Source organism: Leuresthes tenuis, unplaced genomic scaffold, assembly GCF_036924035.1.
Source record: "Leuresthes tenuis unplaced genomic scaffold, fLeuTen1.0.hap1 SCAF_7, whole genome shotgun sequence".
In the NCBI taxonomy this organism is placed as follows: Eukaryota; Metazoa; Chordata; class Actinopteri; order Atheriniformes; family Atherinopsidae; genus Leuresthes; species Leuresthes tenuis.
In genome coordinates, this window is record NW_027325361.1 from 15,657,243 (window position 1) to 15,683,614 (window position 26,372).

The window sequence follows — 26,372 nt, forward strand, 5'->3', positions numbered from 1 at the left end:
CTTCCTGCTTGGCCTCGTGTCCTCATTCCTTTCCACCAATTCACTTACTTCTTATTCTCATAGCTAGCAAAGATGTCTTCAAAGGCCTCTAGAGGGCGCTCCTCTGAATGATCAAAGTAGAAATCGAGCATAGAAGCTCGTCTGTGGAGGGGAGAGGAAGAGGAGAGAACCGCATACACTGGGGTCACCAAAAGGTGCAGGATGACTGAGATGAGGTAGATGAAGTTTTCAGGAGTTTTAGATCCAATAAAAAAACCAAGTTGAACAGATTCCAGGTTCATTCCTCCTCATCTCATTCAGTACCAACGGATAGACTGGGAGCACACCCAGTTAAACATTTCCTTCACCTTTACAAAAAGGATCATTAAACAGGAAATACATTGTTGTGTGGTTTACGAGAAGAGGAAAAGTAGCAGTTTCATGAGGAGGGTGAACATTCGGGTGAATTTAAATGATCGATCCGAGCGTTGTGAAAATAAAGAGTTATTAACCACAAAATGACCAGCACCAACAGTCTACCGTCATGTCCACAGCTACCACGGCAGACACATTTCCTCCAGAGAAGAACAGACCTGACAGTTAGAAAAAACCCGACCAAACGCAGCACAAACAAAAAGAAAGGTCTTACAGGTTAAAAAAAAAAAAAAAAACTCAAAAAGAAGCAGGTTACTTACTTGTACATTCTCTCGATCGGGGCATTGGACCTTTGAAGCTCTCCTAAAGGAGTTCTGGAGATTGGACGGACAACACCTACGAATGACATCACACAAAAATATGAACCAACGTCATAAATAGAGAAGCTGTGTTTTGATTATAGGTGGAATGAAGCTGTGCATTTTTATTTTTTTCCCCCTCATATTTGCTTTCTTGTTAATCCACATAAAAAGGCTCCTACATCAGTGGGTTACCTCTGAGGTCACCAAAATAATCTGAAGGATTGACAAAAAAAAAGAAAAATCTCCTAAAGCCTTAAATTTGTAGCCTTTTCATTTTGTTCTACATGCTGACAAGAAAGACTAATTACAGAGCAGAGCTGCAGCGGTCTGAAGCTGCGGTGCAACTGCAGCTGTACAACAAAATCTTTCCATCTTTACTCAAACCAACACACCACTGTCTTCCATCAAGGCAAGATTTAAAGTGAGTGCAGATAATCAGAAAGCTGACAATAACGAAAAAGCATAAAAAGTTATCTCGACAGATCATTTGGGGCAGACTCAAAGAATCGTACCTGCAGTTTTAGCTGCCCAGGAGCGACCAGCCTGGTTGAAGGCAGCAATGCCCCTTATGGTTGCCCGCAGGATGCCCCACCGAAACATGGCCACCGGGTCCATGCCAATGAGCTGCCGCACAAAAGCACTGTCGCTGCTACGCAATAAAGCCACAATATCGGGGCGCATGTGGTCTGTGTTCTTCTCCCGGAAATCCTGGCGCGGTCAAAAACATTAAGATTGTCAGAGGGTACACCGATGACCCCCCCTTAAAAAAAAACATTCTGATATTATTTCTTTGCTATTACCTTGATTTGATATTTGACTTTCCCTGCAAAGTGCTGAATGACGAAGGCGGGCTCCATGACTGGAGTGGGTACAAAGTATTTGTTCCCTTGATGCTGCTGCTTGAATTTGGCCAACAAGGTCTCATCTGTGGCGCGTGGAAAGCTGGCACAGAGGTGTGGGAAGAGAGAAAAGGGGGCGGATAGAAAAATGAGAGAAAATTCACATCTGAACAAATGGACAACTTCAACTGGATCAAAACAAACCCTGCAGCCATGTGACACGAATGAAAGCAGCCGTTCTTACTTGCTCTCCTCGTCCAGCAGGTACAGCAAGCCAGTGGGTTTCTTGCTGATAAGATGGATGCAGCCCACATTGTCTGTGTAGTCAATGTTGTGCCAGGTGATTCCCTCTGCTTGGTACTCCTCCTGAATAAGTCAGTAAAAGTATTTTCTTTTGTGAAGAAGCTCTTTGTTGAAAGAATCTAAATCACCAAAGTTGAACAATATAATCAACTGGTCTCAAAACTATAGTATTACAAATGCGTAGCATCATTTCAAACATATGGTTTCTGTTTTATTGTGATTGCCGAACAGATGCAAAATGTTTATGGACTCATAATGATAACTTTGATTCATATTCCTATTGTCCTCTGGAACTGTTACGATCAGATAACCTTTCCATGTAACTTTTCAGGAAATGTTTGCATGAGTCATCGTTTCAGTCCTCATTAATACAAACAGAGAGTCAAACATTTGAGTCACATGGAAGCAAATCCAGTGCTGGTGTGCGATAGGCGTAATCAAATCAAACTGCTTACCTGCTCCAGATTAAAGATGTGATGGTTGAAGTAATACTGCAGCTGCTCATTTGCATAATTGATGCAGAACTGCTCAAAGCTGTTGGTCTGAAAGTCCTCAAAGCCAAAAATGTCCAGAACGCCAATGGACAAGCACTAGAACAACAATACAATGAGTGAAGTTCATTCTCGTGTACCAATAAACTGTTACTGAGCTGTCTCGGGAACATTCCAATGTAACTGTGTGGGATTGTAGCGTTTGTTTCTTACAGGGACAGATTCCTCCATGTCTTTCTTGTTGAGCAGTGCATGGTTGATGCGCAGGACGATCCAGTCAAACAAGGCGCTGTACAGAGATTTGGCCATGGAGTCTCTGGCTGTGATAGCCTGATGGGTGAAAAAAAGAGAGGGTTTTTATTTACTACGACTCCACTGAGCTTAACTGAATTAAAGAGAGTTTCAAAAAGAGACAAAAGAACAACAGCTACAGTGAACATCATATGTCAAGAGGAAGAGATCTAAAAAAGATTTACAATAGGTTTGCCAGGAATAAAGAGGAAGATGCAGACACACAAAGCCTGTAGATTGCACGATTAAGAGCTGCCCGCACTAAGAACAATGACAATCATGATCACTACAATGAGAACAATGTATGGAACTACACTGGCATGCACTGCACATACTTTCCCCATGCCAACTAGATTCCAAACTAGTGTGTGTGTGTGTATGCTCATGAAATTATACAAAGACAAGAGGACCTACAAGCATCCACTGAGCCATTGTTACAAGAGCCGACTTCATTCAAGAGCGTGTTTATTTAATTATTAATTTTTTTTATATGATCATATTCCGTCAACATCTAAAAGGATGTCAGTAACGCACAAATTTCAGACATGTCATAATTAGGTAATTCAATGCTTTGTTACGTGTAATCTGAGGCCTAATACAAGGTTAAATAAATGATTAGCCCATTGCCCAGACTGGTTTAACTGATTTAACAGAAAAAGCGTTCCCATTCCTGTTCCATTGTCTTCACATCACTGAAAGTGATCCCAACAAAATTGTGGACCACTATCGTTGTAGTCATCCACTTGACTTGGAGGGGTATCTATTGTACAAGCATCCTTTTACAGTTGTCGTTACAGTCATTGGTGTGGATGTCTCTTTGTGACGAGTGAGACACTGCAAAGACATTTCGATGCTTAAAGCTTACCTCAGAGTGGCTGTAGGGGAGGATCAGCTTGTCGTTGACCGTCACCGTTTTCCTCTTCGTCAGTGCCTCGACCAATAGCTCGTCTTTGACCTGCAAGGGACCCCCACCGATTACTACCCTGACATAAGCCAGACAATGCAACACGTCTCACTGATTCTGAGGACACTTTACAAAGGGACAGGATGATGAGAAATTTGCATTCTCACATGCTACCTCTCTCCAGAACATCTCTTGAACGTTTCAGGACTCCAGTGTATAAGTAAAAAAAACAGCTATAGTCCAGCAGTGAGATGGCAAAGATGCAGAAGTTACCTTTAGCAGGTCAGAGAGGGTAGCTAGAACTTCCGGTGGCCCCACATCTAAACCCTCGTCCCGGCCGGTCGACTTCCTCCTGTAGGTCACGTTGCCAAGATACAGGATTGCGGAAAGCACAGAAAAGATCCTGCAACACAGTTGTGAATGTTACAAACACAGAAAGCAACAGAAACCGGACAGTCATAAGACACGCAGCAGTTATGGTGTTTTTCATTCAGATCATCTGTTTACATTTAATGACAGAAACTGAATGGGGGGATTGTGCAGGGCTGTGACTACACACCGCCTGTAATAAACGGCTACACTTGACCACTTTGATGCAGAAATTTTTGGGTTCTGAAAAGAATCTTTGTTGTTTTTTGTATTTTTGGTAAATGACTCGGTGCATAGACCAAAACAATCTTGTATTTTCAGGACATGCTTCAGGACTGGTTAAAGGGCACTTTCCAACACTACTTTGAACATTTTTACCGATTCACTCACTGTTTCTTAGTCGCTGGAAGGAAGCCAACCATCTCCATTGCCTGCTGCAGCCTTTCAAAATCGTGACACAAATCTTCCTCATCTTCTATCTTAAAATTTTCCTAAAAGGAAAAAAAAAAGGAGAGTTGGTGAGGACTTCTGGAAAAGAGGTAAAACCAAAAAATGGCCAAACAAGAACAGACAAGGGACTAAATGAAATGGAGGATGAGACAAGAAGGGAATGAAAACAAGCCAGCAAACAAAGACGGCTTCATTAACATGCAGCGCACATGTGTGAAGTAAGCTGGGAGTGTATGCAGCAGCGTACTCAGCGAGGCTTGGCAGCCTTCATGAATACCAGATCCACTCAAAGTTAATTACAGTGTTACCTATAAGGTCAAATCTTAAAGTGGATCAGGTTATAGCTTATCGACACAATTTAGAAGCACTTAGTAGGTTAAGTTGACTGAGCAGGGCAGAAAAAAAATAAATGAACAATCAAGAATATTTGCAGTTAATAGCAAATAGCACTTTGCTCGATGTGACAGGCAGCTGGGCAGAACTGTACCTGCTTGAGGTAGAAGTACTCTTCAGGCGGCAGCAATTTAAACTCCTTTCTTTCTTCCTCCGAGGCACCCAACAGCAGGTAGTAAAACACGTGATAGTTCCTGGAAGAGAGCAAAACAAATCAAAGTTATTAATGTAAAAACAAATTTAATTAGCAAACACCCCTGTGAATTAATGTTTTTTTTATTAGCATCCTGCAATTTGTTTGTTATCATCTTGAGATTTGCCGCACGTGTATAGGAGCCTAATGTTTATGGTCATACACAGGGAGAGTTTTGGTAATAAACCAAGAGTGAACACATTGTAAAAAGGTTATAGAAAGAAGACAATCTCTACAGCTCAGTGATGATCATATCAGTTTTCCACTTGTGCCATCAGCAGGCAGGTAGAGCTTTGTTGTAAAAGCACTGGGAATAATGAGTTTCCACTCATCACTAAGAATACTCCCTGACTAGACGGGCAAGACTCACTGCCAACAGCAACCGTAGGCAAGGCGATCAACAGCCCTGTGTGCAGGCTTGCGGTGAGGTTATGAAGATGATTTCCAAAATTAGCTGGGACAATCAAGACAGGAAACTAACGAATGAGTAATGCTCTTCTAAATCAAAAACAGCTACTGTATGTTCATTTTCACAGCCTCAGCAGCGCGGCTCTATTCTTTTTCATTTGATATTTTAAACATTCTCCCTTTGACTTTCTCACCACCATCGCACTGAAAATTGAACAACAGGAGAGGCCCTGGTCACGCCCCTAACATTCTGACTGCATTACCCAGTTGCCAAAGTTCAAATATTTGTTTGTGTGTTAGTCACGCGAGTAGCAATAGTCTGGCAGTGCAGTCATAAAGGGAATGTTGCTACGAGTAATGACGACTTACAGGACATTAGGAAAGAGTGAGCATCAACACGAAGAGGGACGATGCCTCTCGGAAGAGACAGCCAGCAAAGTAAACCCTGAGTTTTTAGTTTTGCTTTGAAAATATGGCAACAGATATCGATTGAGCTGTTAATCTGTTACATTAACTTACACAAAACCACGTGGACGGCTTTACAAATATCAAGTAGTCAAGCTGGTTTTAAAATGATCTCTGAGTGCTATATTAGTAAGAGATGTGTCAATCATTTTAATGGGCAAAATTTCTCAGCCAACTATGGAAGAACAGGTTGTGAGAATATTAAAAGGATATCTATATAAAGAAGCTTTTATAGTTGGTTAAAAACTACATCTACACTGTCAGAGTGTTTTAAGTGCAGATGAACATCTAAAGTCAGACTGAAGCTTTCAGACGAACTTCATATTCAACCATAACCAGCTCAGCATGTTTATACAGGCAGCCCCTTGAAGCCCAGTGAGGGTGAAAGGTCAAGACCCCCCCGCAATTCCTCCTCACCTCTCGTTCTTCTCTCTGGAGACCAAGCGAGACTTCTCCAGGAGATATTTCTCCACCACAGCCCTGAAACATGGGAGGGGGAAGAAGAAAAAAAGAAAACAAGAATAAGAAGAAAGAAAAGCAATGAGGATAAATCATTTCACATTTGAGGTTACATTTAAGCTCTATGTGTGTGGGTGTGTGTGAGAAAGTGGGGTGGTAATAAAGAATCAGAGGAGTAGCAGAAGGGGAAGTGAAGACAGACGTTTGGAACAATCAGTAAACGCATGCAGTCGGATGAATGCTACAACACGTCACGCTCGCACTGAAACGCAACTGCCAAGGCTTGAGAGGAAAGTAGAGGTACGTTTTCAATGCAGTCACAAGGTTTGCAGCTGTAAACACAGTGGTATTTACCAAGTACACGACCAAGGCAATAAAGTTGTCTAAATCAAATTTTATATCTTAGACTTGTTTTTTGCATAGCCAAGAAAAAACAACACTGACGCCAGTCCTCATGACACACTAAGAATAGAGCCATGCTGTGAGAAACATGACTGCATCCATCCACTAACAGCGCAGCCTCAACTAGAGAGACGCCCATACCCACAAAACTCTATTGGACCAAATATTGATAAGGGGCATGACTGAAGGCGTACCCTGAATAACTGTCAGGGAGTCAGATTAAGCTGCTGCACTCTCACACTGAGCTCAGCTAAGCAAATACTTTGAGAACCAGTTATATGCATCTCTGACATGAACAAGGCGGCTGAAATCAACAGACTGGTGACAAACTGAAGGATAAAGCTGAACCTCAAAAAGGCAGACAGTCTGTTGGCTGTGTTATGTAGTGGGAGGTCATTTCTCCACTGGTTAATATGATGGGGGCTTAAATGTTGAGCTACAGCCTTTGCTGGTGGGATGGTTCAACCCAGATAAACACAAACTGGGGATTTTAGTCCAAAATCCCCAGACAGCAGTCTTTACTTCTTCTTCTTCTTCCTCTAAAGTATGCCTCCTGTTTCACAGTTCTGCTCCACCTCACTTTTGCCCCCAGTGAGGAGTGGTTTACTGTACAGAGACCCAGAGTGAGAGCATAAAAACATCCAGTCCGTCAGCCAGTCATTCACTCAGAGAGCACAGGAAAGCAGAAGAGCAGCCTCCCCTTTGTTAATCTCCTCTATTGACTGTCTGAATGGCTGCCGCTGGAAATGGATAGAAAGACAGGCCGCCTTTGTTCAGTCTACAGAGCAGAGCTGTGACGGCCCTCTCAGTCCTTTACGGTTAAGAAGCTGAAAGCTACACTCACATTAACAGTGGTGGTAAACTGTGTGAAATGATCTGTTTTGAGTAGATCGTTGTCTGCATTTCATTGTCTCAAAGGTTTCACTTTATAGCAAAGCTAACTTAAATTAACTCCACAGACGGAATTAGAGACTCTCATGATGGGACCAGGTGCCAGTAGGGGATAATTAGGCCGGGGATACCCACAAACTGTGGAGCTGAGCGGCTGTAACCGCAAGCATTTACATATTTCAAATCGCTATTTACAGGTGCATGCTGCTTATATACGTGTCAGTTAGAAGTTTGAACATTGTGCTAAACGTTCTCTCCAGCCCTTCACTTTTTGACTCCGCTACAATTGAAACACGTTGTTTTCTTCTTCAGCGACACTAGACTGAGCAGTTGTTCCCCTCTCCTGACGAGGAAATGAGGAAGTGACACAGCTGGCCAAAGTTTGATGAAGCTTCTGACTAGAATCTGGTTGCTAAGAAAAAGGAAGAGCATGCTAGTGGTCGAAAGTTTCAGTCCACCTAAACACTGCGCATAAGAAGAGTCGCGTGACTGCCAAAAGGAGAAAAAAAAAAAACAGAAAAGAGGAAGACATTTGGCTACAGAAATGCAGAGGATGCTGATGACAAGCCACAGGAAGATGAGCACATAAGACTTGTTTCCCTGAATGTCTTGTTGATCAGATTTGGCTGAGCTGCTTGCAGCAAACAAGAGCAGCACAATAATAGGAAACCCTGAAATAAGTGAGATCACTGTTAAAAACTGAGATGATGATATGGCTTACGATATATAATCACCACTGAACAGTCTCTGCATTGTATACAGTGTAATGCTGCTATCTTTAATGCTCCTGTGTTCGTCCTACTACTTCAGGTTAAAATGTCAGATGTGAAAAAAAGTCTGTGATACTGATAATGTGCATGTTGATACTGCGATGGAGATACATTTTCAATATAATGTGCATCGCTGGCTGAAATAGGCAAATACACACTAGAACCCGGTGCTGGTTACTTACCCTCGAACCACTCCGCTCTCCAGATAATTAACCTGGATGAATTTTCCAAAGCGGCTGGAGTTGTTGTTGTGGGCTGTCTTGGCATTACCGAAGGCCTGACGAGAAGACAGACAAAAAACAGGATATATTATTATCAGATAGAGCAAAAGATTAGTGCACCATCATCACAGCTGTTTTTCTTCTTCACATTCCTTCCTTTCTTTGGAAGAGTTAACTCAGAAGGGTAATTTATGAAAAAAAGCAGCTTTAAAAAAAAAAAAAGAGAGTTGTCTACAGGACAACATATGGGGTTTCATTGAGGTTTCAAAGGCTACGGCTACTTCAATAAACTAAACCCACTAGCGCCAGTAAAATGTTTCAATCTCTGGCAGCCCACTGGTGATGTCTAGAAACTCTACTGTGAACCGTGCTGGCTTTTACACCATATATGGAAGTGCTTCTGAGAGCTACACTTGCATCTGTACTGGAGTGTTTTTTAAACTAAACATCTCTCCATCAGTACCTTTACCGAAGTCAACAACAACAAATCTCCATGACAACTAAGAGACCGAATACTCCAGAGGTTAGATCTTGTTTCTGCAAAGCAGCTGAAACTGCAGAGGGGGGTCCAAGTGTGTGTCAGGTACTTCTTAGAAGGAGGTGAGCATCTGCAGCTCGCAGTTTCTTCTTGCCCTCCTCTAACACTCCGTTTGTGTGTGTGTGTGTGTGTGGACGTAGAAGAGCGAGTGAGAAAATGAAAGAGACTGAGAGAACATAGGTCAGTGATGATAAATGAGGCTGAGCCAGTCCTTCTGTACAGCACTGTCAGACCTGAGGAACGGAGGGGCATTTTTTTTGTTTGTTTTTTTTCCAGACCTCGGGCAAATTCTAACCCAGCCAGAGGCGCGGAGAACCCAGAGAGAGGCCCCGATTACTGCATTGATACGGTAACAGAATAGCAGCCTTTTTTTCCCCAAGATGCGCATGTTCACATAGTTACACACACACACACACACATACACGCACACACACACAACAAAAAGGCACCGCAGGGGAAGTTGACTCAGTGCATGTTAAATAGGAGCCACATTGTATTTTTCAAAGCAGTTGCAGGGTGAATTTGATACAGTGATGTTGGGGCTGATCAGGGTACATGCTAATATACACACACACCCACCTAGAGGGTCTAACAGAGATTCCTTAAGATGAGCCGTTGACCTATTTTCTTTTTTTGCGCTTTCATTCTGCACTATTTTCTCTTGTGTTACACAATTTATTAAACAGATATATACCATAATCACTTATTTTTCTTTTGTTATTATCAAACCTAATAACCCATGATTTGCTGAATTAGTTTGACACTCGAGGGATCTGTGGGCCAACGGTTTTCCCTTCTTCATATATGATGAAAGATATGTTCAGTTGTCTGTGACCAGAGCTACGTTCAGTCTAATCTGGACTTGCTCAGACAAAGCTGCAACGCGACTCATTCATTCTTTGACTTCCGCTTCTGCAGGCGCACAAAATCTACCACACAAGACTCACGTTGACGTATTTCTTCAAAACTTTTTTTTCTTTGCTTTTTAACCTTATTTATGTGAACAAATAAATAGAAATGAACCATTTATGTGATTCCTATGTGTACTAACCATTACTTCTGTTCAATCTTTGAGGATCAGTAAACAGGTTTTGAAGCCAATAGTGTCTGAAAGCTCAGTGTTGCCCACTGTTCCCAGTCCTGTTTTCAAACCCCTCCCTCCTCAAACCTTGCAGCCAGGAGTACAAAACCCTGGGAAATCTCTGCAAAGCCCAGGCCACTGGGCCATGGAGGGAATTCTAAACATCTCACAGCATCATTCGTATTCAAACATGCCCACCAGCAGTCAGTCTGATTGGCTAGAAGGCTCAGCGGGTATGAGGAAGCAGACCAACAGCTAGTTAAACCGTGGCCATGGGAAGACAGTCTAATCTGCATTCTTACGAAACTGGGTTTGCACAAAAGTACTTTGCGGAAGAAAAAGGGGAAAAGGAGAAAGGGCGGTAGAGAAAGAGAGAGGCAGGTAAGGGGGCATATGGAACCTCAGCAATCTATAGTATGTACACATGTGCATGATGTGGACTCAGTGTGCATTACATGTAGTCAGGAAGGTTCTCTGGAAACTCTGCTTCCTGTACATTTCCACTAAAACTCAGCCAGACCCTCCAGTATGAAGTCTCACATCCTCATCTAGCCTAATTCACACACACACACACACACGCACACACACACACACAGACACACACAAACGTCTCCTTACAAACTGAACTAGGGCCGTGTCTCCAAGAGGCACGATTTATGAGTCGTTTGCCCCCACAAGCAAGCAGGGCAGACATGAGAAAATATAAATAATACATTTAAAAATACCATCAATATCTGTACAAGTTCTAATATAAACTTGTAAGAAAAGAAAGAAAGAAAAAAAAGAGAGAAAAACAGTCTGATGATGTGTACAAGATTAGATGATCATGGAAACAATGTTAAGTCCTCAGAGGCAACTTTTTATGCTTTGAGTTGTCATATGTTACCAATTTAGGCATAATTTCAACATTCCTACTGACAGGACAACTAAGAGACAAGAAAAGTATGATTCTGGTGTAAGACCTTATTGGTACAGCTCTGAAACATTGAGTCTTGCTTTTCAAAAGAGCTTCAGTTAAATGTTTCCAGAAGCGCAGCCAAGGCCATGACACCGACACCTCACTACAGCATGGGTACACCCACAAAGGACTCTAAATAATCCAACTACCACAAAGACTGTTCCCACATTCAGTAGACAACAGCAGCCACTCATGCAAAAATGAACTAAACCTCTTAGTGGAAAAGCTTATTCCTTCAGCTGCAGGAACTTCCAACCCACAACTATCAATCTTGTGCTTTAAGCCCAACGTCAGTGTACACATGTCAATTACAGGTTAAATTGGACATCCAAGTAGCAGGGATATTAAGTGTGTAATCACTGGTAGCTGCAGCATTGATACAAAACGCCCGTGGTACCTGGTAACAGAGTAATCACTGTTTGTTGTCGTCATAAATGTGTAAAATACTTGGTTGAGATCACATGTTTTTGGCTGCGATTGAATGCAACCACGTCTCTACACGGTTCCTCCTCTATGCTGGACTTTTTCGTCAGGTCACCAGTACACATAGTACCATCTACATTTAAACCCCTGAGGCTTAACTCATGTGACATATCATCAAAGAGCTGATTCTTGCACTCAGAGGGGCTATCCCTTGCATACAATAACTGTAAAACAGCAAACAGCTGAGTTTTCATCCACTTGCGAAGCAAATCTAAAGCAGCAAAAACAACGTTTCAGAGGAATAAACTAGACTCTCACCAGAAGGTGGCACTTTAAGCTAAAATGCTAGTGATTCCAGTTTCATAGAGGAAGTAGTTGTTCTAATCAAAAAGGGGACATCCACAAGAGGACAACTGAGAGAGCTCTTCATAAGGAATTATTTTCATTCCTGGGAATATCACGGATATTATATAATTTCTGGAAAGCTGCTGGTGTGTCAGTTCTTTAAAGGGGAACTCCGATATTTTTAAACCTAGACCTCATTTCTGGCATAAAATACGTTTATCTACTCACAGAGAACAGTTTGGCGTATATCCATATAACGGAGTGAACGGGGCAAAGATGATCCAGCCTCTAAATAAGGCATTATCTGTCTTTATTTCACCAATACTTTAAGACGAATGAATGAACAAACATGTACTATAGCTCTGTTAGCTCATAGGTGCTGTTATGTGGCTACTTGCGGCTATAGGAGAGCTAACGGAGGGATTTCTACACAGGCACTCTACTGGGACAACTTCATCCACACGCCCCCTGAAGCACAGTTTATTTACTCCTTTCTCTGTGACAGTCGGCTAACTTCACACAGAGTTTGCTACTGCTAGTTTTGTGCAACACGGCAGGATATTTATCAAATTTTGACAACAGATTACTGCTATTTTTTTTTAGCAAAGACAAACAAATCAGACTCATCTTTACGCTAACTTAATGGTGAATGATATGCTTTTTCCAAGTTATACAAAAGGACAAAAAAATATACTGTTATATCCTCATTATTAACATTAACATTAATATCACATCAAAAAGCAGATACTTTCAGTTTTATATTGCGTTGCAGAATAATCTGTATTAAAGGTACATCATCTAAATTGGGGCACATGCACTGAAGCAACGACCATCTGAAACTGCAAACAGGAACAAACCAACAAGGCTGTGAGGAGTAAAGTCACAGAGAGATAAGAATCCATACAGGAGGAAACCAGAACACGCAGCATCTTTGTTTTCTATCTTGCGCAAGAATTTCAGCAATTCTGATCTTTGTCGTTTGTTCAGTCTGAACACAACGAATCGCACCAGGATTTCATCATTTTTAACCGACTTCATACATGAAGTCCCAAGTGATGCCTCACTCCAGCTCACATTAGGAAATGTGTTGCCGTGCACCATCGAAGAAGTTCAATTTCATTTTAGGTTAAATATTTCCAGTGAAAGAAGGTGATAAGGAATTCAAACACTTGGAGGGAGGCCTTCACTGATCTAAGAAACTAAGCTTTTCGTTTTTGCCCCCCGTTTGTTTCTAGAAGGTGAATCATTTTTTAGATCTTCACGATAAAAACAAACCAACGAAACAAAACAACGCTTAGCCTTTTGTATTAGTTCTATTCATAACACACAATAGTAGAAAAAGACACGACGTTCAACTGAATTTTCAAGTACATGTGAGGGCTGGCCAAGCTGATTTAGCTGGTTTAAAAGTTAAATTTAAAGCACAAGAACAACGGAAGAAGCAATGCATTTCGGTAGTTACGATGAAGCTTCAAGTACCAGTTTTGCTCCTCTGGTGTTTTACCATATTGGGAGATTTTTTAAGCAACCCCACCCATGTCTAGATGAGTACCACATCAAACCCCAGCTTGTGGTGTGGCCAGGGTACCACAAATAGACTCTGAAAAAGCCTGCAGCCTGCTTCTATGTGTGAGCTGAGCATGGCCTGTAAGTAAGAATGCTCTGCACGTCAGTAAGATTCAGAATTATGTGACTACAGGAATGTATTTACAGTATCTATATCTATGTGTGTGCTCGCATGTCTGTTTGAAAATGATTCATGGGCATGACACAAGGAATTAAACCCTGTAGTGCCAACTTTTCCCAGACTCATACACAATGCCACCCACCCTGAATAACTACTCATACACAAGAGATAAACAATAGATCAGCAGACAGAATGGCCAGCTACTCCTCTGCACTTCCTGAACAACAATACAGTACTCCGGCCTGGCCACACCCCTCAAGGCTCTGAGCTAACAGCAGAGGGAACTACTGCCTTTACTTCCCGTGTCGTAGCTGCTTCCTGTTAAAAGGTTCCGGATGATAGGAACTTCCTGTCTGAAGCTGTGAGGCAGAGTTGCATGGAGGAGGCTGGGGACTTTGAACAGGAATGATTACTTAGCCGAAACATCAAGCCAAAGTTACACGTCTACTGTACAGATTGTCTTAATGACTGGAAATAAAAATGTGCAAGGAATTCAGGCCTTAATTCTACTAGATGAGGAGTCTCACTTGTAGAACAACTAAAATCTAAATATTGTTATTTATCAATCACTCATCACAGCAAATGTGCACCTTTTTGGTATTAATGTTACAGCCATTGATTTCCTTCTAAAAAAAAAAAAACAAACCCAAAATCAATTGTTACATTACTGAGCGGATGAAAGAATCAGCAGATAAAGACTTGCATCATACCTTGCATAAGGAGCTTTTCCTGTACATGAGGAGGAAACTAAGGTATAAACACATCTAGACAAAAAAAGTAGTCTATAGGATCCCGAGAAGTCTGATCTTATCTCGAGCGAGGCTTCTTAACTTCACACTTCGCTTTAAATCAGAATTTGGAGCATTTCAGGTGTGCTTAAATGAACCAGAATCAGTCTAATCACTGAAAGTACAGCAACTCTTTTTGTTCAGTAGTCAGAGTATTCATGAATTTGCACAAAACAAAACAGAGTGCCATTCTCTGAAAATGTGCATTCGTTCTCACAAACATTTCTCAGTCTCTCAGAATTCTGCAGACGCGCTCGCCAAAAGAGAAAGAAAAAAAACCCAACCCTTTCTCTTACTAATAACACATACTTAATTTTTTATTTTTTTTTAAAATACAGCCTTCCACATACATGCCAACGTGCTGAAACAAAGGCAGGCCCCTGCTGACAATAAAAACAAGTGAGCATCAAAGTCTGGCAAAAGAACAAAGATACATGTAACAGGTAACCACATAACAGAGGATCAACCAGTTGAACCAGTTCACAAGTGACGCACTTTATTAGAGTTGGTGAGCTTTTATTCAGACCGGAGGACAGAAGCTCTCTGAAACAATGTCTCCAATACATTACTGTTTGTACAGTTTTATAGATATATATATGTAATTATGACAATTAATAGAGTCAAATGTAATAATGCAAAAAAGGCTGGTACACCGTACTAAGAGAAAAGCAGCTTTTCCACACAGTCTCAGGTTGGGGTTACTGAATCTGCCAGTAACGCAGTACAAAGCCAGAATCCAGCACCACAAATGATGATCTCATCTCCTCAAAATGTGAACCCCAGGCCCCAAGACCTCCACTATAGCTTGAGGATACAGACACAGGCGTAAGCACACATCTTCTACCACTTTCATCTAATCAACTTCAAAAACAACAGAACTATTTAGAATCCATTTGTCAAAGTAAAACTTCACCCTCTGGGTAAATATTTCTAAAACTAGTCTTTTAGGCTCTATTTAAAATGTCTGAACAGGAATGTGTCCTCAAAGATCCACAAGTCGTTCCCTCTTTGTGTGGCGCTTTTACCGAGTTACAGAGTTTCTTTAGTTAGGCAACAATGTCGGCCATCTTATGAGCATGCTGCACAAAATCTTTTTAACATCAACTCACTGGGAGAGCCGCTTCGCACGTAACACTGTGGAAAAACTTAAAAGGCAACAGTCTCCGCTAATGTTTCACCCTTTCTAAGTAAAATGCTCAATTACATCCTGTGAAGATGCCAGGAGGAAGTGGACAGCTCTTCAGCAGGCAGCATGATTGCATGACTGGTCGCAGATCCAGTCCAATCTCAACTTCCCCCACTGACCAGGCCAGAAAAGCCCAAAGACCATCTCCCTGTCTGGCCCTGCAACCGCAGCTTTGGACGGGGCTGACACACATATGCTGCGTTTGGAGAGCGAGTGGCGGAGTGGCAGCAAGTCTGCCAAAGAGACCAGAAGTGCGCTGATAGAGGGGAAAAATCTCCCTTCGTTGACTCCCTCGTCATTCCTAAATCTGTCGTCTGGAACCAGAGGGTTTGACAGACTGACACACATCAAGGGACCAGTGGCGGCAGCTCTGTGTTTGAAAGCTCGGGCACCGAGTCAAGCGGTCTTCAGAGGACGGAGACGCAACAGATGATACAAGAAAACACTTCGTGTTACTGCAACTGCTGGCCCCGTTTTTCTTTTTGTACAGATTCCAGCATTGTTTTAAAAAGAAAAAAAAAACCTAAAAACTTGCTCTCACAGATCAGAGGTGTCTGCTTTTAGCACCATTTTGGACTTTGAATAAATCACATTCCACGTAAGGCTTTTCTGGCTAAAGGTCTATTTTTGGCCACATTACTGGGAAATAAAACTCAAAGTATGCAGAGATTTACTTCCAGATCAGCACTGAGTCATTAATTCACCACAACAAGACAGGCAGTCAAACTGAATCCAAGTTCTGAGATTTTAGCTTTTCGCCTACATGTTATTCAGGCGACTGCACAGAGGCAGAAAAGGCTTCCACGACGGACCTTTTGTCTGCAGTCTCGGGTACGATCACATTTCATCTTTTTGCATCTTTATTCTTCCTATTTATCGAAAATAAAAAATATGCAGATCCGATCACAGACAGGCAGCACTCTCAAATATGATGTGACCTCCTGTCTAACACGGTATGAGAGGAAGATTAATGCTGGTCAGCTGCTGATATTATCTTTACAGAAATATTACTCTTTTAGGGCAAACAAGTCCAACTCATTTCACAAGTGAATGAGACTCCACTTCTCAAGAAGCACATTTACACACGGCAGCAGAATTCTTTAGAAAAAGAAATAAAAAAAGGTTAAAAATGTTAATCAGACAAATACCGGGCCTTTAAAATTAATGTAAAAAAGTTTGTCGAACCGATATCGCACAAAATCGAGCTTCAGAAAACCGGACTAACACCCAGATAATGCAGTTAGGAATCACTGTATGTATGTGTTAAATTAAAATGAGCCTTGGCGCTCCAGCATGCCTCAAAGGTCGAGCTTTTAGTGAAAACAGTAACGCACGAGCGTGTAGTAAAACAGCCAAATTTCTAATAAAGCTGCTCTCATTCACACATTTTCTACTCCTTTAGTCAGAAAGCTAAACGCATCAGAAACTGTAACTGACTTGCAGTCTGTTGAAGCAGTTCCAGATGGTCACTCTGTGCTAATAATATCATCCCCAACAGCTTCATCTGATAAAAATCACAGCTCAAGTAACTTAAAAGACAAGTATGCACTGAATTACCAGAATGTCTTGAACACTTACTCACACAGACCACACCGTTGTAGCGTGAGACACACTTCAGTCAACAACTAAATTCCACTTCCTCGCACTCCTCTATTACAAGGACGGTGGTCCAGTTAAATGGCCCAGGCGAGCTCAAACTGTAGCTCGACTCCACTGCACAGGTAACTGTACTAAATAAAGGATCAAAAATATACAAACGTCAAGTCTGTTCTCTGCCACATACCGAAGGGATAGACTGTGAATGACCTATTTCTGGTAAATCAAGGTAAAAGCTAGCAGATGGCTACGTTCAGCGTGGATCTATGTGACCGTTTCATCACCACAACACAGAAGATGGAAGTTTGCAGCAGGTCCTGGCTATTTATTGTGCGCAATACAAGGATAACTTCAGCTGCCCTACAGACAGCAAACCTTTACCTGGCAGTATGTTCCTAAGTGCAGTGAAGGTACTCGTTAGCCATTTAAATCTTCTTTGTGTGAGGTACAGACTTTTGGAGATGCCTGTCTTCTCACAAATAAAATGGAAATGTTTCACATTCGTCACTCGACTTTTAACTGTCACTACACAGAGGAAATCATGCTAGTGAGAGTGTCTGTGATTACACAATAAAGACATCCTCCTCTGTCTGGTTGTAAATGAGATTTATGGTTAGCTAAAATAGTCATTTTGAATTACACATCTCTTATCCACCAGAGGTGGACATTTGTATGATTTTTCAAATAAAGAATGCTGTCATTTAGCTCAGAAAGTGGGATAGTGGGGAAACTATGACATGCAAAAGGCAGAGTGGGAGGATAACGCGGCTTGAAATGAGCTTGAAATCTTTTTCTAAAGCAGCTCTCACTCTCGCGTGAATTGGACTTCAGCTAGCATAAGGGGGTCTTAAAACAGCTGCTCTTTTCTACCTGTCTGTTCTTTGAAAGCTGATGCTTTTGCAGATGTGAGAAATGCTGTAAAAGAAACACGGCCAGAGGCACCAGATGCAATCGGCAAAGATTATACAGCTGATTACCATGTTTGTGTTTATTTTCATGTTAATTTACAACTCAACAAGAAAAGCCCACTTCCATCAATTCAAACTATTATTGACACTGTCACTCAACTTTTTGTGGCTGTTGTTTTCAGCCTTATATCCCAGCTCCAGCTTCCTCTCAGTAATGCTACAGTTCAGTTCACACTCAAAAAAACACACTTAAGTCACACAGCTTAAGATCACAGCCAGGTCTTCTTGGATACACTCAGGTATTCAGCATATTGTTGAATGAAAAAGAAAACAGGACTCAGGAAAGATGTATTCTGATGCTGTCGTTTCATTAATAAGCCTTTCCTGTGTACAAGAAATGCTGTGGCTCGCTCTGTTTAACCAGACAGCACGTTTCTAGTTTCAGTTTGGTTGTAGTTTTTGTTCATTCTGGTCTGTTAGCGATTGCAGAGAGCAAGTCAGTACAAGCATGTCATTTCTCATAAAGGGGAAAGCAGGAAGAAAAGCAAAGTCCCCTGACTGAAACAGTAACAAATAATGGTCATTGTCAGGAAACCACAATTAGAACCAGCACAGTTAATGTAATGAGAAACATCATTGCTTGCTCAAAAGTAGGACACAGCAAACAAACCAACGACCCTATCCTGTCTAGATTATCGCAGTATTTTGTTAAGAAAACACAAAGAAACACAAGAAGGAGAAGAAGAAAAAAAACTTCCCCTGCTCATTTTTTCATTTCTTCTTTCTGCATAAACTACCGTATTTATGTTGAAGTCTTCACACTGTACAGAGACTATCATGTGCACCGTAAGCTTAGCTCATGCAGCAGCCTGAAATTACATTTACTCAGAACAGCATGGGATCAGGGAACTTCCTCAAATGTTTTATGTTTCATGGCTACAGACAATAGTCTCCAAATGTGCCTCAATGCATTTACCATGCTATGCTTTTGTGTATCACAGCAACATCATGAATCATGTTTAAGAAAGCTGACAGATCAAACACTCATAGGATGGTGCCTTTCTAAAATAGACTTTAGTTTCACAAACTCAGTCTGTTCTTATCGTCTTTTGCAGTGTTCCTTTGAAAAGAGACATTGGCTTTTATAGCACAGGAGTTAATCCATCACCGTCTCCACATTAGCATTATTTTATTCCACAAACCATATCAAATCCCTGGGCTCTGCTGCACAATGTGTTACACTTATTTCAACAGTATAAGATGGCTAAAATGAGCTGGTTGTCAGGTAAAGTGTGTGGTGCAAAACGTTTGTCCAACTCTGCTGACACAAGTGTTAGCAACTTACCTCTAGGACAGGTCCGGCCCCAAGGATGGTCCTCTCCACCCCGCTGGCATAACCTTTCTGGCTGAGTGCAGTCAGACAGTGGATCAGGAAGTTTGTACTCTGTGTCTTGCCTGAACCACTCTCCCCAGAGATAACAATGCACTGGTTGACCCTCTTCCTGAGCATAGCATAGTAGGCCACATCTGCAATGGCAAAAATATGAGGCTCCAGTTTGCCCAGCTGGTGGTTCTCGTACATCTTGACATATTTAGGGTTGTAAATGGGCAGGAACTTAAAGGGGTTGATGGCGATGAGGATGCTGCCTGCATAGGTGTAGATCTTTTTCTTGTGAAAGCGTGTGCGCAGATTGTTTAATATGCTGTCCTCATTGAGGACGGGGAGGTTGCAGAGGTCTGCAAAGTCATCCTGTGGAGGGGGAAGGAAGCCCCTGGCAGCGAGACGCTGTACCTCTTGTTCCCTGGACAAGGTTGGGAGGTGGACATAATGGATAGTGCCATCATGATTCCTTTCCTGTGTAAAGTAAAGAAAAAGAAACTGACTGTTTAGATTTCCTAAACAAGCCGACATTATTAAAGGCAGGTCGTTCACACGCAAGCTGGTGTTGCATGTTGTGCTTGGAAATTCTGTGGCTATGCATTTTTCATCATTGGTATGCACATTGTTATCCAAAACTGATACTTGAGCTTGTTTCTCACAGAAAATGACAACACAAAGAAAGAAAAAGCAGAAGGAAGAACAATGCAATATTCAAACAGTGGGAGGACTGCTCTCATTGGCCCGCATCAACCAAATCTCACTGAAAAGTGAAGTGTGAGCTATCAACTTTACCTGCAATAAGAAGTAAAAACCAAGACTCTGAGGATGTTGCTCCTGGGCTTTCCGAGGCCACAGCAGATACCTCTGCACTGGCAAGTCTCCAGCCTCCAGTACCCACTCTTCCCCACCGCATTCCTTCACCTCTGCCAACACATACAGGCGGCCAGGGTCCAGCCCCAGTTCCGAAGCAGCATCTGAGATCACAGAGGCTGCCGTCGCATCCTTCTGTACTCTGATGTGGATAAAAAGTGAACACAAACTTTAAATTATGATAGTTCATCACTGAATAGCATGAAACTATCATAAATCATTTTTCCCTGTGCACTTAACTACTTCAACAACATGTAATCTGAACTGCTGATGCTGAATCTACCTTCTCCAGCTGGAACATTGTTGGTCACTCACCTAAGGTTGCAGCAGGCAGAGGACTGGGCAGCCAACCTTGGATAGATCTGAAGCATGTATGAGCGCCCATCATGATCGTTAGGGCCATCTAGCCCACCTCCCCCTCCTCCTCCACCTGCATTCGTTGCCATGGTGGCAGCGCCATCTCTGACACTCATCCTGGGCCAGGGGGAGTGGCCTCAGCATGCCGCACAGCTCCTGCCTCTGTGTCACCACGCAGCACCTGGATAAGACAGATGAGTTGAGTTCTTTTTTTTTTCATGTTCCCAAACCCAAACCGATGACAACATTTTAGACAAAGGCTGTCGAGAAGACTGACCTCTGCAACTAGTCTCATCTTAATAAACACACTCTGAACTTAAAAAGCTACAAAACAGATGATTTTTCTTTTAGAACAAAGTCTGAAAACACACGGGAAGCCTGTCTGAGATTTTCAAGCATCGGGATTTCACTGTGAACAAACACGTGCCAGAAGGTGTGTCTCCAATTTACACAGCGAACTATGAGTTTGATGGAACACAGGCCTTAAGATAATGAATAGTCAACCAAGGCCTGTGACGCCTACATCCTGTCAAGCTGCTTACTTGCTTAAGCCTCTTTCTGTTTAGTCAGTTGTTAAGCATGAAGTTGTTCTACACACAGAAATATGTGTGTATCCAGGGAGAAAACTGACTAAACATCAAGATGTGGAAACAAGAAAATTACGACAAACTAGAAACGAGATCCACGATGTGAATACAAGCAAACTTGGGATTGTGTCAAACTTTAAGACATTTTCGAGTGAACGCAACTGCTTGTCACTTGGTTGTTTTTCTTAACTTCTGAAGAGAGGCTTCAACCAACAGAGAAGGTTAAACAAAAATGTAACTGTACGGCGTATCGCTCGAGCATTAAGATGTTGCTTCACTTCACTCAGAAACTATTTCACAGCAGACACTTAACCATAAGTTGTGTCTGCAGATGGTGCACAGAAATTCAACCCTTCCGCTTAGCGACGACAACAAAGACTCAAAAACAGAGAACGCTTGGGGTGAACCACAAATGGTGTAATGACTGCACACTATTCACTCTCAAAGACAAGACACGTACTGCCGCATGCGTCTCGTCTCTGAGCTGATGTGTGTGATGACAGTGATAGCATGACTGTAGAACTCGATGACAGGATAAAGACAGTTTAGCGACTCTGCACTGCAACGACATATATTTGCAGCCATACATGACTTGTGTTTCTCTGCAAAGTAAGGGCCCAACAGCTCTTTTTGATTAAAGTGTGAAGGTGCTGTAAAGACAAAACAACAGAGGTCAATTACAGGCTTAAAGCATAGTGCAGTTTTTTAGTTTAAAAAAAAAAAATTAAAATAACAATTCACTCTGCCTAATTTCTGTTAAAAAAAAAAGAAAGAAAAAAGAAGTATCATCCGGTTAAATTGAATGATTTCCAGCTCTCTACAGTATAGGCACGACTTTCTACTGCCAGTCATACAAGGTTTAATCATACAAGCAACATTAAAATAGAATAAGTTTGACTACAGTCTTAACATGATGTTCTGTAGGATATAAGTTCAGTAAGGGACCAAGTTTTACTACTGTTTGTGTTACTTGTTTAGAAGAAATCCAGTCCTCTTGTACCAACCTTTAATCCTTCCATCAACCAATGATTTTACAAATTTCTGCAGCTGCAAAGAACTCTGTGCACATGTGTTGCAAATTCCCACATCACAATCCATTGTACAGATGTGTTATTGCAAAATTATTTAGGGCTAACACCACACTGTCATTAACATTCATGTTATTGTACAATGATACTTTTTCATACAACTCCAAGTTTACTTCAACCCACACCCAAAGTACTGACAGCATCGACTGCTGCGGTTACTTTGGCAGGACGGCACGATGGCTGCGTTACAGTCATCAAAACAGAGCAGGGACACTCGCCATCTTACGGATTCAGTTAAAGTCCAGCAGCACCAACAAACAGTGATAAAGTGTGTCGGGACAGATCCTCAGCAGCGACCGGCTGGATCACAAGAAATATAGTTGAAGCTAATGCCGTCTGTCACAAATCTTAGCACAGAGCCGTGATTTAAAGTGGAGTGTGAAACACGCAGACAGCAGCTGGGTAAGGTTTGGTCTAATGATGGATCATGTAGCGCGGCTTTGCATCAGTAATGCTCGCTACGTAAACTGTGAGCACCCTCTGGGGAAACAGAAACCTGGTACAAATGGCTGCACGGTGGCCATAAACTGCTCCAGGGTCAGTGCTGTACAGGTGATCATCTTTGCAATTTAAGTAGAGTGTATATTTTCTGAATATGAAAGATACTGAAATATGATCTGCAGAGAGAAAAGAGGCATTCCCAGAATGCATCATGCACGCATCATGAAATCAAGCTGTGAAAACAATTATTGTTAGGATTGTTTCAAACTTTGCAATCACTGATATTGTAACGAATTGTTTAAAAAGGTCTAATTAGTTTGGATTAAGAGGATGTCTCATTTCAATTACGTCTAAAAGCATCTTGTTGCGTGATCGTTGCAAAGATAATGTTTTGTATCTCCCTCAACTGTCATGGGAAAATCAAAGGAACAATAATCGCACAAGATCACACACGTACAAAACAAACAAAAATAATCTACAGAACTGACAAGCTGGGTGCACCTATTCAGTAAATCTGGATTTCCTCAATATCAATCCTGTTAGTATTCTTTTGAAAAACTATGAGTCAGCTTGTGCTTGTGCAAGATTCATAAATCTTTGGAAACGGCACCAAAACAAAAGATATCTTAACAAAACCTACTTTGCACCCATCTAAGTCACAGCAGAAGAAACAAAACGAGAAACAGAGCAACTTGAGACTCATGAGCTTGTGCCTTTGCCAAGCAAGCTGACCACAGTCCCAAAAACATGCAAGGCTGTAAAATGCCAAGGCATGCAAAACTGCAGAGACCACAAAGGACAGCATCATCATTATCCTCCATCATGAGCCATGTCTGGTTTAAATTTGTCACTTTAACTCCTGAGCTGCTCTCTCAACTAGTTTCAAAAAGAGAAAATATGAAGCCGGTGTATTTGGGGCGTGAGATGGAAGGATATAAATGTCAATTTGTGCAGCGTAGCAAGGGAACAAAGAAGCTGAAAAAGCCAAAGAAAAGAGCGATGGGCTGTGGGAGAGACCCGAAGAAGAAAGGTAAACATCTAAAAGTGAGATAGAAAGGAGAGGTCTCAGGAGACAATCAAAGGAGACTGAGGCTTTGAGATAATACAGCTTCCTCCCCGCAGAGGAGATCCTCTGTGACGATGCCCAGCATTCCACAGATAAGACTCGGGGTTGTCTGCTTTGCGTAGGCTTAGCCTGGCACTTTAGCTGCTTACTGGGGGTTGATGGGGGGGGACAGCAGAGCACAAGACTATAACTGAGTGGGCTCTGTACCTTCTTACTGTGGATAGGAGGAAGAATCAACAACTAACAAGCTCCTTAAAGCTGACATTTCTTATTAAAAGAAGGTACTGCTCATCCCTATTGAACCAACCAACCTCATCCCACCTAAACCCCTCATTATCCTGGCAAGAAAATAGGCTTGCATGTACCACTTTACACAAAGAAAAGCTACACCACTCATTTATGCAAAAGTATGAGCCTATAAATGACCTATATCTTTGAAGTGAAAATGGGTAAATACATCAGCAGAAGCAAAGAAACACAAAGGATGTGAATGTCTTGCTATATTTATTTTCTTGCGTAAATGTAAGTTGTAAGGGATTACTGTAGTTTCCCTCCTGGCAGATATAACAGCATGCCCAAACCTTTTATAGACAGGCAAAAGTCTCTCTTCTGTTTATTTTTTCTCTTGCTGAGACCACACACACGTTCCTAGCACGGGGGAGCTATTAGTGACAGTTGTCTGGGGGTCTACATTTCACCGAGCCGTGCCTTTAACGCTGGGCGTTATTGCTCATTAAATCGCTACATTTCTGACTAATTGAAAAGTGCAATTCTGTGTTCAATCACATAAAGTATAAAGTTAAGTTAACGCCCATCTGAAAAAAAAAAACAGCAGGGCAAAACAAGCACATAGTCATAACTGATGCTGGAGTTGGCAGGAGCACAGGAATTTATGTGACTCTCAGTGGCAAAAGTGAGCCAGCGACGTAATGCTCACCTATGTATAAGCAAACAGCAAATACCTCCACCCAGAGATGATGCAAGAGCAGGAATGACTCGAAGTCTAGAGTGCCAATTAATATCCAATGGAAAGAAATATTTTGCCTTTATAAGGCAAATCGTTGTAGGGTTTATGAACTCGAATACAGATGTGCAAGAGGCTTGAGTGTTATGCTTGCACTCTGCGCTACAGACAGTAAATTTTCTCCCTAATGGACCTCCCAAGGTCGACACATGTGCTCATACTCAAACAGATTGTATAAACAGAGCAAAGCAGTCAGTGGTGAGACACCAGCACCTGACTCAAGCATCAGGGAGGAAGTGAATGACCCAGTGACACATGCAGAGTCAAAGAACTTCCAATGGAATATACTATGCACGGCTCTACGATCTTAATTCTCTTTATCTCTCCGATTGACGCTCCGTTAGCCTTAGCCTTTTTTTTTCTTTTTTTTAATATATATATATAAACACAGTCGATGCAGAAAAGGAAGCCAGTTATGATGTCAGCCGTGTGTGTTGTGAGCCAATCATGTAGTGACTCCCTGGATTCCGTTACGCCACCACAAGATGATTCCCGACACCTCTCATGAATCAGCAACAATGATGGAACTAGTCACAGACATGACCGTGACACAAGCAGTACTGTTATTAGAACCCTAGAGCGGGATCATATGATTTTTGTTTCAAAAACTGTGAAGCTCGATAGAACTATAGCGCTTCCGTTGATCATTTCTGTACACCGCCATAAGATTGAGACAGCTGTTCCATTTGTTTTCAAACAAAAGAAACTAACTAACTTCATCAAATAACAAAAAATTAGAAAAAATAATGATAACTGAAGAGGCAGTGAGGATAAGCAGTAAACAAAGGCATAAGGTGGGAGCAAAAGGCTTAGTTTGAACAACACAAGTCTAAAGAAAAACACTGAAAATTATAGGTCAACCCAGGCTTCGAACACTACTGGCTTTCATAAGTCAGCTGATGGCGTTTTGTAGGCCTTGTTTTAACAGCAACTGAACTTTGAATTTAACTGAAAAATTAGCTTCCACTTACTTTACTTTCTTTGTAAGTATCCAGCTCTGAAATGTGCCTGCACAGACATATTTTCAAACTGATTCGTCTCACATCTGGCACGCCAGTGTATATCATTCTGATTTTTACAAACACAACATAACAGCGCTGTTTGTCCTTTTCCCTCCGTTTTATACAAACAACTACAGTGATTGTGTATGCAAATCATGAGTGACCTACAGCTCAGTGCTGTGCCAAAAACACATCCTGTGCTGACAGATGGAGCACTGGATGTGCTGGTGTGCTAATGCTAAGCTAAGCTACATCTAAGCAACTACTAAGTTGTGACTATCTGTTGTGCTTTAGGAAATATGATGTAAAAAGAGTAAATAAAATCAATCAATGAATGAATAAATAAATAAAATTCACACAATGTGTGCTTATAATTATGGACCTACTGGAGGCTTTGTGGGGTGGAGTAAGATGAGCAATATGTACATATGTGTTGAAGTTGGATGCAACCATTTTGTTTCACACGCTGAATTTCAAAGACT

General features: G+C 41.7%; 1 protein-coding gene across 7 annotated transcripts in view; it reads right to left on the reverse strand.

Moving 5' to 3' along the window:
- Nucleotides 1-26,372, reverse strand: part of LOC140311909 (myosin IXB) — a 50,961-nt gene that overhangs the window by 13,700 nt on the left and 10,889 nt on the right. For 5 of the 7 annotated variants that reach the window (XM_072389501.1, XM_072389503.1, XM_072389500.1 and 2 more), the window contains exons 2-16: nucleotides 20,642-20,864; nucleotides 20,249-20,468; nucleotides 19,421-19,930; nucleotides 8,527-8,621; nucleotides 6,240-6,302; nucleotides 4,851-4,950; nucleotides 4,304-4,404; nucleotides 3,818-3,947; nucleotides 3,506-3,595; nucleotides 2,563-2,679; nucleotides 2,314-2,448; nucleotides 1,800-1,921; nucleotides 1,517-1,658; nucleotides 1,229-1,424; nucleotides 675-750 (exon numbers count right to left, since the gene is read on the reverse strand). In XM_072389501.1, coding sequence (XP_072245602.1) covers nucleotides 675-750; nucleotides 1,229-1,424; nucleotides 1,517-1,658; nucleotides 1,800-1,921; nucleotides 2,314-2,448; nucleotides 2,563-2,679; nucleotides 3,506-3,595; nucleotides 3,818-3,947; nucleotides 4,304-4,404; nucleotides 4,851-4,950; nucleotides 6,240-6,302; nucleotides 8,527-8,621; nucleotides 19,421-19,930; nucleotides 20,249-20,468; nucleotides 20,642-20,799 — 2,255 coding nt within the window. In that variant the 5' untranslated portion in view covers nucleotides 20,800-20,864. Of the gene's footprint in view, nucleotides 1-48; nucleotides 142-674; nucleotides 751-1,228; nucleotides 1,425-1,516; nucleotides 1,659-1,799; nucleotides 1,922-2,313; nucleotides 2,449-2,562; nucleotides 2,680-3,505; nucleotides 3,596-3,817; nucleotides 3,948-4,303; nucleotides 4,405-4,850; nucleotides 4,951-6,239; nucleotides 6,303-8,526; nucleotides 8,622-19,420; nucleotides 19,931-20,248; nucleotides 20,469-20,641; nucleotides 20,865-26,372 lie in introns of all 7 variants that reach the window. The other 2 variants (XM_072389505.1, XM_072389499.1) reach the window with 1 other exon arrangement.